The sequence below is a fragment of the Abramis brama genome (genome assembly GCF_963993115.1).
Source record: "Abramis brama genome assembly, chromosome: 21".
Lineage (NCBI taxonomy): Eukaryota > Metazoa > Chordata > Actinopteri > Cypriniformes > Leuciscidae > Abramis > Abramis brama.
In genome coordinates this window covers 11,958,970-11,972,691 of record NC_139983.1, presented here as the reverse complement: position 1 = coordinate 11,972,691, position 13,722 = coordinate 11,958,970, and the positions used below count along the sequence as shown (strand labels likewise).

Below are 13,722 nucleotides of genomic sequence, written 5' to 3'. Positions count from 1 at the left end.
AGCCACTCTGGTTTTAAAGCTCCCAGTCATCTCCGTCCAGGCCCAGAGGTTTGAGTCATTACTGCCTCAGAGTTTCCAGTAATTCCTTCAGTCATCAGCCTAAGCTGTTTTAGTTCAGAATCTCCCGTATACAAGCTCCCAGACATCTGTCATGGCCAGATGTGCCTGTTAATGCCACTTCAGAGGTACCGTGGCCATTCGAAAGCAAGAACTCGTCTGTCTAAGTGCCAAAGGTTCCTGTTACGGCTGTCACAGAAGGTGCCTTCACTGGCCCCCATCTCCAAGCTCTCTGCAATGTCACCTCGGTCCCAGAGCTCCCTGCTGCGTTGGTCCAACCTCAGAGATTCCTGCTATGGCCACTTGAAAAGTTTCTGCGATGGCAACCTCATGTCTGCTCAATCCAGTCACTCAGAGGTTCCTGCCACTGCCAGCCCTGGTTTCTTGCCATGGCTGCTTCAGAGCTCTCCGTCTCTACCGCCCCGACGCCAGTACTCCCAGTTTTGGCTGCCCCAGTGATTCCTGCCACTGGCACTCCAAAGGCTCCTGTTGTTGTCTCAAGGTCACCTCAATCTCAGATATCCTTGTCTCCAAGTTTCCTGTTATGATTCCTGTCATGACTGCCTGGTCCTAGAAGTTTTTGTCACGGCTGCATCAGACGCTGTTCAAATGCCAGATCTCGTCTGCCCCAGTGGCAGGGGTTCATGTCATGACTGCTCCAGGTGTTCCTGCCACATCTGTCCAGATATCAGAGCTCCCCATTTCATCCACCCTGGTGTCAGAGCTCCATTTAGTTTTTTCTAGGTGTCCACCCAGCCAGTAAAAGCAAATCTGAAATTAATTTTTATATTTCATCATTTTGGAGACTCTTTAACCCAAAGCAACTTATGCAACTTATGCAAAAGTGAGGAACAGTAAGAGTGCCTTTTGAATTTGTACCTCATTGTGATGGAACCACCAGATGCTGCTCGCTCACATATCATCAAGTAATGGAGAGAACATGATATCAAATAACAGGTTTTATTCCTTTAAATCTATTTATAATGTAAAATCTTTAAGACAAAGATGTAAAATATTATGAATCATTATTGATTTGTCCTGATTATGTCAAAAACAGCAAAAGGTTTAAAAACACAGTATAATTTCTCTTACTGATGTGAAATGTAGAGACATTTTAACAAAACATGAGGTTATTTATAAAATTTTACTTTTATAATATTGTGTTACTAAACATTTTTCTCAGTAATCTATGTACTATTGTAACTTATTTCTTTTCTGTTTGTCATACCAAAGGAAATTGCGTCACACAATTGGACACAATAAATAAAGCATAAGACAAGTTTATGTTTGAATGAGGTCTTTTTCATTTTCTTTTGTCTTTGAAACAAACAAAAAAAGCAAGAGACAAAAGTTATGCATTCTTAATATTTGAACAAATTATTAAAAATGAGTTTATAAAAAATACTTTTTAGTAAAAAAAGAAACAGGGATATCACACATTAAAAGTGCACTTGCTATAACTTAATTTTTAAGTAAGTGTACTAGAAAATTGGTTCAATTCTACATCAGGGTATTGTTTAAAAACAAAATCAGTTGTCAAGTTTATTTTATTTTTTTGTACAGTAATGAAAATACTATATATGACAGATTAAAAATTGTAATCAAACTTGTATTAACAGATTAAAAAAAAAACAGTAGTTGGTTGCAATACAAATCTCTAGCACATATTAAATGAAATCTGTTGCATAGCTTGAAATTCATGAAACATTCTGCTTTTCCAGGACCCCCTGGACCCAGATAAGGCCAAGATATTTTAATTTTATTAAAGATAACAAAGACAAATCTGATTAAATCCACACAGTTAGGATACGGTAAATTCCATGAATTAATTATTTACAATGATTCATGTGACTGAAGCCTGTTTTAAGTTAGTTGTCATGTCTCTTTAAAATGTAAACTCCATAACATCTAAAGACTGCTAAACGCATGACAACGCTTTAGCAGGAAAAAATGGCTGAATTTTTGTGACATTTTCACTTGTAACTGAAGTTAAAAAATGAAATAAATTAAACAGGTCATCTAAGGTCCTTTTGAAGTTACTTACTCCTTTATCAGTGCTTTCTGAGCCATTATGAAATTATTCACATGTCACTGCTGAATCTGACAGTGAGACCCTCCAATGAGTTTGGGAGCCATCTGATTATTTTTCTTTCTTTTTTTGGGTCTTCAACTGCCTTATATCAAGTCACTTTTATTTCTATAGCGTTTTATATAAAATTGTGTAAAAGCAGCTTCACAGTGATGAACAATAGCAAGAATCAATTATGGAAACTCAACTATGGAGATTCAGCAGCACTAAAAGACAATAGTGTCATAATTTATCTTAAATTTTGCTTACATGTAGTCAGTCACCTGCTTCTTTTGCCATGGTTGTCCATTTGGGTCTGCTGCTTTGTCGCCTTCTAAATCGAGTCTTAGAGTAAGCCATTTAACCCTTGTGCGGTCTTTGTAGTGGTATACACTCATGATCTTGGGGTCTCCAGACCCCAGGCAACAAATGTCATTTGTAGTTTTTATTTAAACAAATGTAATTTTACTTGTTTATTAATGTTTTTACTCCACATTTGTGCAGTTTTTGGACGATTTATATTTTAAATTTATATAAATAAATTAAAAAGAACATTTTAAATAGGTTTTTATACAAAAACAGCTGTAAAATTCACTTTATAAAAGAAAAAAAATTCTACATTTCATTTATGGGGATAACATGGATAATTTGACATGGTTTAGTGTAACATTTTTGCCCATCTTTTGGAAAATGCACTTTTAAAAGTAAAAAAATATATAATTTTAGCCACTAGATGGCTATAGAGCTCAAATATATGCTATTTGACTAACTAAAAGATATCTTTTCACAAGTTTTCCCAGTTGGATTCATATCTAAATATTATGAAATCACAATTATAACAATAAAATTTACTTTTTGTCATGGTTTAGCATTTTTTGTACAGAAAGAAAATCTTTTTTTCAATAATGTTACATTATGATTAGAATCAAACCTGAAAAAGAGAAACATTTTTAAAAATTCAAAAAGACCCCGAAGACTACACTTAAAAGAAGAATAGTAGCTTATCTCTGTTTGATATATACTGTACACATATATATATACGGTTATATATATATATATATATATATATATATATATATATATATATATATATATATATATATATAGCCTATAAGAGAAACATTTTTAAAAATTCAAAAAGACCCCGAAGACCACACTTAAAAGAAGAATAGTAGCTTATCTCTAATTGATATATATATATATATATATATATATATGGACGATAGAACCGTATTGTCCAGATTCAGAAGAACCCTTTATATGCATAAGTGGTTCTTTTTTGTTAGAGTTTGGGGTTCTTTATTCCCGGCTTTTTGTTTTTCAAATCTGTAACTGTCAGAGCCACCTCACTACTGATTTTCTGGAGCTCAGCCATTCAATTGCTTAGACTGTCAACAGGTAAATTATTTCTTTCTTTAAATGTCTATACATTTTAACTTTCAATTTGTAACTTGTTTCCGACCAATCATGTCTTTTTCTCTTTTTAGTTTAACAGAACATGTAAGTGTGACCAGCTCTGTTCTACTAAGAATACTTATCTCCTCTTCTCCACTAAGTAACAGAGATATTGAATTTTTTTTTTTTTTTTATTATTACTTTATGCATAAACATATACCCAGTCACAAAAAAACTAATAAACAAATTTTGGCCTTCATAAATATAATTGTTTTCACATAAACAACTGGAAGAGACACAATGTAACTCTAAACTTTGTGTATTTCAAATGCTGTCCCCATCGTCTGCAGAGAGAAACTGCCACTCAATACACACACATAATGATGGACGTAAAGACATAATAGAGGATTGTGAAGATATTTTACTGGAACTTGGTCTTCATTACATAAATAAAAAGATTTAAAAATATTATTAATAATACTAATATCAATGAAAATAAACTATTATTAAAAAGGTTATTCATTACACCATCATTAAGGTCCTATGTAGCACTTTCAAAGCATGGTTCTTTATGGAATCTTATAAAAAAATGTTGACTTGACAATTCTCATTTATTTGAATTATACAGTCAGTCATCATCGAGAGTCATCAAAGGTCATCATGCTCACAAAGTCCTTGTAGAGAATTACATTTTTATCAGGATCAACAGCCGCAGACAGCATTTCATCCATCTCTTCTTGTGTGAACGGCTCTCCTTCAAAACAGAAATAATTAATTTTGTTAACTGAAAACTTCCTTGTGTTGTGGATTCCTTAGTTGTGTCCCAATTCAGAGGCTGCATCATTCGAAGGCCTACCAACTGGTTCATTAAGTTATATTTTTGGCCATTTTTACCTTTATTGGACAGGATATAGGAGAGACAGGAAGCGATAGGGGAGGAGAAAGGACCAGGAACCGGGACTAGAACTCGGGTCACCCGAAGCGCTGTTGTCCACAAGGCTACGGCTCCGACAGAAGGCCTAGCAACTGTTACAGCTGCCATTGATGAGCAGCAGTAACATTTATACTGGATTTATACAAAAAATAAATAGTATATTTAACTGTCTAAAAACAAAACAGGGTTCAGAACCTGTCTAAATCAACTTGGTCCATTTATGTAGATAGTAAAGGGTACAAACGATCTATAAAATCGCATCTTAGTAAGATACAATATGTCAACATTTGAACTGCTTTATAGTTTGTTTGTTTTAAATTTATATCATTAGATATTCAAGCAAATTTAAACCCAATACTTATCTTTAAAAGTGTAATTCAGCATTTTCTCTCTCTCTCTCTCTCTCTCTCAAAAAAAAATCCAGTCATCACTGGCGCGCAATGTATCTTGGGATAGACTGTGCCACGAAGGATCCTCCTTCTGTTTCGAAAGCAGTATGCAGCCTTTGAATTGGGACACAGCTTAAAATTGTTCAATTGTGACATTGCACATTGATTTCAAAATATCAGAAGCCCATCCTAAAATCCCAAACCACTATTTTGAATAGTCTCATTGGAAATACTATACCTTCTTGTGTTAAATATTTGGTCAGTTCCACTGGTTCCAAGTGTCCTTTTTTCTGTTGATCTAAAACCTTTAAAAAAAGACAACAGCACCGTCCCTTTAAATAAACCCATTAGTCGAAGGTCTCCATCTTTATGTATACAATTCGAAATGTATTTTGAAATTTATAGAAGCTTGTTTCCACCACAGAATAAAAAAGTAAAAAAAAGTAAAAAGATAATTGCTACTTTTGTTTCCCTCACAATTGCAACTTTTTATCTTACAATTCTGACTTTTTTTCTTGCAAATTTGAGTTTATATCTCACACTTCTGACTTCTCTATACTTCTCACTTCTAAACTTGGAGGGAAAAAAAGACTGACTTCATATCTCACAATTCTGATATTATAACACGCAATTGCGACTTAATTTCACGCAATTCTGATAGAAAAGTAATAATTACGAGTTTATATCATTCAATTCTCACTTTTTTCGTAATTGCGTGACTTAAACTCGAAAATTGTAAGATAAACTCGCAATTACCTTTTTTATTTTTTATTAAGTGGTGGAAACAAGCTTCCATAGAATTGCTGAGAATTGCACTGTAGGTTTTTTTTCTGCAGTGTAACCAAGGTGAATTCAAACAACAAAACAACAATAACAAAATGTTAAAGTGTCAGAGAATGAGATACCTCAAAAGCCTGGAGGAGCAGGTCTTCTGGAATAGGACGGAACCTGCAATAGAGGGTTTTCACAACACGTCATCAATCCGGAAGTCGGCCATATTGGCGGCACTGAACGTAAACAATGCCACTGAACTGAACGGATTCGCAAATTTGGCTGATTATTGCTGCTGAAAAAAGGTCGTGTTTTGGTCTGTATTAATCGGTCGCACCAGGAAAAAACATTTGGATTTCTATAGACTGCCAAAAGTTAAAGAGAAGAGTGCAAAAAACTGATGAAAGAAGGCGTTTGTGGTTGAGAGAGGCATAGCATCAGCTCATCAACCACATGTGTAAATGAAGCGTTGACTATGGCTAAAATGTTGACGTAAAGTAGTTCACTATGGCTATGTTCACACTGTCAGTCCAAAACCGATTATTTTTGTATCCGATTGGAATCTGATCTAAAATGATGTCCACGCTGTGTATCGCAACTGTTCAGATCCAATTTGTGTCTCCATGAAGCTCTTTCGTTTTCTGGAATATCTGCATTGGTTTCTATGGCAATGACGTTGCGTTGATGGAGGGGTTTGCATTTGCAATAGAGATGTTGTCTTATTTAAATTTTACAACATGGAAATGTGTAGCCGCCGCACTGGACTACTGCGTCTTGAGCCTGCTGCAGAACTGTAGGAGGCTGGTATGCACAGCTTTTTTTCCGCGCTCGTCTCCGCCGGTTTCAAAATATGTTTAAAAAATAATACTTTTCTGCTCGTCTGGCACTTTGCAACTTTCAGCATGTTTCCTATAACAACGTCTGACGTTTACATTTTACATGGTGTGAGAAGGTCACATAAACCACATAAAATCCGATCAGAGCGTTCAGACTGAAGCGGATTTCCTGCTATGTGACTTGAATAGGATTTCAAACCACATATGGATGTAGCTTGAAACGGATTTCATGTGATTTTTTTACTGTTCATGTTAGCTAATTCTGATCAGATTTCAATCGGATATGAACAAAAATCGGATTTGGACTGACAATCTGAACGTAGCCTATGTCGGGATAAGAAATATAAGGAAGAATTGTCGGGTCGACAGTCCACGACTAAGAAGCTAGCTTGTTCGGATCTTTACCACTTTATTTTGTCAAAATTGCACGCTCTTTCCTGCTTACTAAGTCCTTCTCTATATGATTTAGCAGCTTCCACATATTTTTTCCGTGGTTTAGACATCATAAATGAGTGTAACAATCTGTACAGTAGTACATAAACAGTGCAATCCATGCAGCGCATCCAGGTAACTGACCAAACCGTGACGTAGGTGCAAACCCTCTATAAAGAGGAAGCAGAGCTAAAATGGGGTTGCACGACAACTGACTTCTGCTAGTCGATTTCTCAACAATACTCGAGTTACTCGACTACTCGTGGTTCATGCTACTGTAAATGAAAAGACATGAAATAGTTCTTATCAATAAATTATATAAATTCATAGCCTAATGCAACAATTACAAAAAAACATTATAATTATGACATTACCTATTTTAATTTTCATGTAACAGACTAAAGCCAAATTAATAGCCGTTCTTGTCTGTCATTTCAGACGCAATGTCCGCTTTTAGGGGTTTACATATCACGTTTTTTGCGCGGCAAGCACACTCATAATGGAAGCGACGCGGTCGCGACACGCATGTGGTGCTTTTTTTTTCAAGCGCCTATGCCGCGACAACGACGAGATGAAAACATCTCAACTTTTCAGAATTCTGCAAGCGAACCACAGCTCATGTGACAAAAACCAACCGATCAGTTTCGGCCTTTCCGTAACAACATCAAAAGCTCGGCCAAACAGCGGATCATCGCTGTACAGGCGGGTTTTTATTTCTCATCTCCATAAATATATCTAGTAGTAAAGCTAATGCAAGAGCTAGAAATCAATTAATCCTTTGCTGATACTTCGTCATCATGGAGAGCGCAGTTTATGGTAGCATAGCAACAACAGTACGCCATAGGAGCGCAAGCACTTGTTCCACACGATATGTGAACGGCCTCTTACAGACTACTCAACTAGTCTGTGCAAGCCCTAAATACTTAGCTTTTTAATCAAGAATTTTCGATGCATTGGTTCATCTTTGCTTCACAGCTTAAAACACTTGATTTAAGTTTTTTGTTAAATCCCTATGGGGTAAAGTGAATAGGAAAAGTACTTCTGTAAACAAGGTTGATGAGCAAATGGTCAGTCACTGTTATTCTTTACTGTAAAGAAAACGTCTCCGGTTACTATCGTAACCTCGGTTCCCTGAGAGGCGGGAACGAGACATTATGTCAGCTGTGATGTATATGGGAACTCCTCCCTTCTCCACTTTTGCTGAAATCTTATGGGCTAACGCCAGCCGGGGACAGCTGGCCAATTGACACGAAGCATGCAAATACTGACAGGTTCACGGGCAGTATAAATTGCATGGGCGCGACAATTACGTCAGAATCACGACTGAATGCTAGCACAGCTGATCAAACAGCAACCACGGCGGCTAACGTAATGTCTCGTTCCCGCCTCTCAGGGAACCGAGGTTACGATAGTAACTGGAGACGTTCGCTTTCAAGGTGGAAACTCAACATTACGTCAGCTGTGACATATATGGGAACTGTATTAAATCCCGCCGTGAGAGCAGTGAAGATAAGCCCTGAAAGGGGGTCAACCACACCCACACGTAAGCAAGACAGTTCTAGCCAATAGCCGCGTTGCTAAGAGTACTCGCATCTGATAGGCGGAACTAGACTAATGAGACATCTGCTCCGACCCTAACAAAATTTGCATATCTTAACGCAATGAAAGCGAAGGCTGCACTGAACAGGGCAGACACAACATAATAAGCATTCAAGCATGAGAGTTAAACAGAGTCGACGGCATTTGAGGTGGCAACTGCATCAACCTTATTAACCATAACACAGAGTTAGCAGCTATGGTAACTACTGCATAGCTGGTTATAACAGTTCACAACACATGAGTAAAACTCAACTCACCAAACGTACTTGTGACGCTACAGAGGGTACATCCAGCTTGTAAAACTTGGTGAATGTGTTCTGAGAAGACCAGCCAGCAGCAAGACATAAATCCTGGATAGACATACATCTAGACCAGGCCCATGAGGAAGCAATCGCCATCGTAGAATGAGCTCTGATGTTAAGGGGACAAACTTCCCCCTGGCATTCGTAAGCCAATGCAATAGCGTCCACAATCCAGTGAGAAAGTCTCTGTTTTGAAACAGCACGTCCCTTATTACATCCACCAAAGCACATGAACAGCTGGTCCGACTGACGAAAGGCGGCCGAGCGATCCACATACATCTGCAAAGCCCTGACAGGGCAAACAGCGCTCTGAGCGTCAGCGTCACGTGAGGCTGACGGCTCAGCAGATAAGGCGGGCAGGGAAACAACTTGTGCTCTAAACGGTGTATTGAGTGACTTCGGAACGTAGCCTGGTCTCGGCCGAAGAGTGACATTGCAGTCACCAAGGTCCGAAACAGATGCATCATCGTTCACCGAGAACGCGTGTAAGTCTCCAATGCGCTTCGCCGAGGCGAGAGCAAGAAGCAAGGCCATCTTCAGGGAAAGCTCCTTAACCGCAATCGAAGCTAGGGGCTCGAACGGTGGTAGATAGAGCCCTCAAAACTGGAGCCAGATCCCACGGCGGCACGGAGGGCGGCCATGAAGGACACAATCTTCTCGCTCCCCTGAGAAATCTGATTACCAGAGCGTGCTTACCGATCGATTGCCCGTCAACCGGGGAATGAAAAGCAGCAATAGCGGCCACATACCTTCAGCGTGGATGGCAAACTCCCGCAATCCATTCTGTGCTGTAGAAAGTGCAAAACATCTGTCACAGAACAAGTCCCCGGGTCAATATCGATGTCCTGGCACCATTTTGTGAAAACTCCCCACTTCAGAGCGTAGAGGCACCTGGTAGAAGGCGCGCGTGCGCGCATCCGTGAGTGTGCTCAGCACTCGTGAATGCAGAGCGTCCCGCTCATTTAGGGTCCCTGCAGCGGCCACACATGAAGGTTCCACAGCTCGGGCTGGGGTGCCATATCGTACCGTTCGCCTGCAGACAGCAGGTCCTTCCTGAGGGGGATTTGCCATGGGGGAGCCACCATTAACTCTCTCAAGTCCGCGAACCAGGGCTGATTCGGCCAGTTCGGGGCCACGAGGATCGCTGACGCTCTCTCCTCCCTGATTTTGCACAACACCATAGGCAGAATCTTCACCGGAGGGAACGCATAAAGCCTGGCTTCCGGCCTACAAGACGTCAGAGCATCTCCCGTCAGCAGGAAGTGAGATAGCGAGAAGAATGTCTGACAGTGCGTGTTCTCGCTTGTGGCAAACAGATCCACTTCCGCCCTCCCGAATCGATCCCAAATCATTTGAACCGATCCAGGGTGAAGCCTCCACTCTCCTTGAGGAATCCTGTTCCTCGTAAGCATGTCCGCTCCATGGTTCAGGATACCGGGGATGTGCGCCGCTCTTATGGAGAGAAAGTGTCGGTCCGCCCACAACAGGAGACTCGCTGCCTGTTTGAACAGAGCTCTGGAGCGCATGCCACCCTGGCGATTTATGTACGAGACCACAGACGTGTTGTCAGTTTGAATCAGTACATGTTGCGGCTCCAATTTTGACTGAAAGGCTTCCAGGGCTAAGGACACTGCTTCGAATTCCAAACGGTTTATGTGCCACCCTCTCTGTGACTCCGACCACAGGCCTGAGGCCAGGATCTGTTTCAGTGTTGTCATTCTGAACGCGCACTTGTGAAGTGCTTGGTTGATGGGTCTCAGGTCCAGAATTGGACGGAGTCCTCCATCCTTCTTTGGCACCACGAAGTAGCGGCTGTAGAATCCGCGCTCCTGCTCGCTCAGAGGGACACGCTCTATAGCTCCTTTCTCAAGCAGACTGAGAACTTCCTGTCTTAGAACGGGAACGTTTTGGTGCAAAGTCAGTGACGGGACCACGCCATTGAAGCGGGGAGGTCTGCGTTTGAACTGGAGAGAATATCCGTGCTGAATTATTCCCAGTAGCCACGGTGAAACCGGGATAGCCCTCCACGCGTCCAGGAAGTGACACAGCGGACGCGTTAGCTCTACGGTCACCGTAGCCACTGATGGCGTGTTTTGACTGGAGCCCCGCCCCCACGAGGCTAGAAGCACTGGCGGGAGGGCGGCTCTCGGCGGGCATTGTGTGGTGTTGGCACTCTCGCACTCATCGAGAGGCCATTATAATCAAGGGTTGTGGCTCTGCGCTGCTCTGAGGCAGGGCGAATGACACAGTGTTGGGTGCAAAAAGCTCTTTTTGTGAATGGATACATGTTTTTATTGTGGAACTCACACAAACAGCATTTAAAAACACATAGCAAATGTCGCCCGTAGGAACATGGGGGACATGATGCATTAGAACATGGCACTTGGGGGCAGGGCCTCCAGCTCTTCCTCTTGATCGCTCCGTCAGGAAGATGGCTTGGTAGCCGAGGATGGTGCGCTGACTCTCTCGTGGCGCGGGCTCCTTCTCTGACCCTGACGTGTCCTCCCAGGCCCCGACCACTGCTTGTTTTGGCCGAAACGAGCGTCCGGTTCGGAGCGGGGCGCCACGGCGGGCTGTCTAGCCGGTCCTTGAGCCTGGCGAGGTGCCGAAGAAGAGCGGGACCTCGCAGATGACTGGAGTGAGCGACGGGGCATCACGTGACTCATCACCTTGGCGCGCTTTTGTGTCTTGGAAAAACACTCCGTTACCGACTCCACAGCATCACCAAAGAGGCCAGAGGGAGTGACTGGAGCGTTTAGGAGTGCCTTGCGGTCCGCGTCCTTCAGGTCAGCTAGGGTTAGCCATAGGTGCCTGTTAAGGAAGACCACACCGCCTCGGCGTGGGTGAGGCCCAGGCAGGTGACACAGAAGGTGACAGAATTGGTGAAGGTCGGGCAGGTCAATGGGACCCGCACATATCTGGCATGTAGCAGCCATCGGATGTGGAGAGGAAAAAACAGGGGGTGAGTACTCCTCTATTGCAACTTCCACGAAGACTTCACGTCAATTGGCCAGCTGTCCTCAACTGGCGTTAGCCCATAAGATTTCAGTGAAAGTGGAGAAGGGAGGAGTTCCCATATACATCACAGCTGACGTAATGTTGAATTACTGCCTTGAAAGGGAACTACACTGTCTGTAACAACATATAAGCATAAGTACAACTTAAAACATTTTAGTATAACTGTAACGTTAACATATTAGACACAACATCAAACCAATCAGACATAGAAAACAATCTGTCAGTTGCATTAACATTTTTGGCAGGGACATATTGCTAGACCTGATAATTATTTTGGTATATTACCATATCAATATTAAAAAGTAGCAGTAAAAAGTTTATTTTAACTAATTTATTTGTAATTCTGCAGAAAGCTCAAGATGATAATAACTGATCGTTCACTCTCAGTGCCAGTCTTACTTGCGCTCCAGCAGGATCTTAGTCATAGTTGGAAGAAACTTCTCATAGCGTACAAACCCAGTGGGCTCTTCATCTTCTAGCTGTGGAAGAAGTCACAAATCATAATTACGAATCTATTCAGCTTGCAAGATTCAATATCTAAATTAACCTATGTCTAACACTTGTGTCTTGTAAAAACAAGCCACTGACCTCAGCAATGACATCATGCAATTCAGCTTCTGATGGAAAACAGCCCAGTGAGCGGATAATAGTGCCTATTTCTCTTTTTTAAAGTTAAAAATATCAGTGTTAAACAAGTCATTTGATCATTTGAATTTGAAATTAGTAAAGCTCTAGAATGCGATAGGAAGCAAGGAAACAGAAATTTTAAAACCTTAAAATGTTACCTGACATCAACAGTCTTGTTGGATTCATGGTCAAACACGTCAAAGGCATTACATATCCTCTTTTGAGTTTCTGTTATAATAGTTTCTGACAAAAGGAAATTATGTTTCAGCAAATATGACGAAACAATGGAGTAGACATCCTACCTAACTTGCTTATGTAGTATTCGTTTACTGTCATTTTTTTCCTTAGCAACTGGATAAGATTGTGCGGTCTGTTAACAACTGGGTCTTTTACTTTGCTACTCAGCGTTAGCTAACGTTATATATTCGAAACTTTGCACTAACCATTTAGGGGACGACAATTGTAGTAATGCCAAGTGAGCTACAAACAACACACAAGAGTACAAATGCTACTAAATCGTAAGCCCGAAAGAGAAAAAAAGTTTTGCATTTTGAATCTATAACATTGTTACCTGCGTTGTACTTGTCCGCCATATTTTTGTACAGTCTATGGCCATGTCCCAAACACTGGTTGCTAGGTAACGTGAAAACTAACTTAATTACCCGAGACGTCATTACTCATTTGGTGTTTAAAAAATAAAAATAAAAATACATATCCTTTAGGAACGGGAAAACAACGTAATTGCAGATGGTGTTCTCTACCAATATCGATATAAATACTGATATATTATCTTTTATGTGCTTTTGTGGCATTGAATAATACAATGATACTACAATAATAAACTAGTCTGTGACAGTTAAAAAAAATGCTTGATACATCAGAAATACCTGGGATCTGATTCTTATTAGTCAGTATTAAACTTAGAATAAAAAATAAATAGAATAATGCCATATTAGTCACAACACCAAACCAATCAGACATAGAAAACTAAAAATAATCAATAATTTCCATTTAAATAATTTCCGTTTGGCAGAGGCAATTACTCTTTTTACAAAAAATAAAATAAAAAAAAGTATCAAGGAAAAACTAAATAAAACCAACAATAACAAAAAGTAATTGCTGATATTAATGTTGATATACTATAGGCTAAGTATAAATCTTTTAATAGCTCGTGTGACGTTGAATAATAAAATGATACTACAATAATGAATTAGTAATATTTAATATTATGTCACTATAAACCCTATATAAAACGGTCTATTTATTATTTTTCTTATCGGTACAATATTCAGAT

General features: G+C 40.2%; 1 protein-coding gene across 3 annotated transcripts; it reads right to left on the bottom strand.

Moving 5' to 3' along the window:
* Positions 1–3,904: 3,904 nt before the first annotated feature.
* Positions 3,905–13,438, bottom strand: drc8 (dynein regulatory complex subunit 8). 3 transcript variants are annotated; one of them, XM_084097341.1, is made up of 8 exons: positions 13,000–13,438; positions 12,872–12,908; positions 12,587–12,671; positions 12,390–12,462; positions 12,201–12,280; positions 5,749–5,791; positions 5,082–5,148; positions 3,905–4,274 (listed from the first exon to the last, which is right to left on the bottom strand). In XM_084097341.1, exons 1-8 carry the CDS (start codon positions 13,042–13,044, stop codon positions 4,156–4,158), a joined length of 549 nt encoding a protein of 182 aa, XP_083953467.1. In that variant the 5' UTR covers positions 13,045–13,438; the 3' UTR covers positions 3,905–4,155. The 3 variants fall into 3 exon arrangements, with proteins under 3 accessions (XP_083953467.1, XP_083953469.1, XP_083953468.1); XM_084097343.1 differs by lacking the exon at positions 12,872–12,908 and having other exon boundaries at positions 12,574–12,671; positions 13,000–13,043; XM_084097342.1 differs by lacking the exon at positions 12,872–12,908 and having other exon boundaries at positions 3,906–4,274; positions 13,000–13,037.
* Between the last annotated feature and the right edge of the window lie 284 nt (positions 13,439–13,722).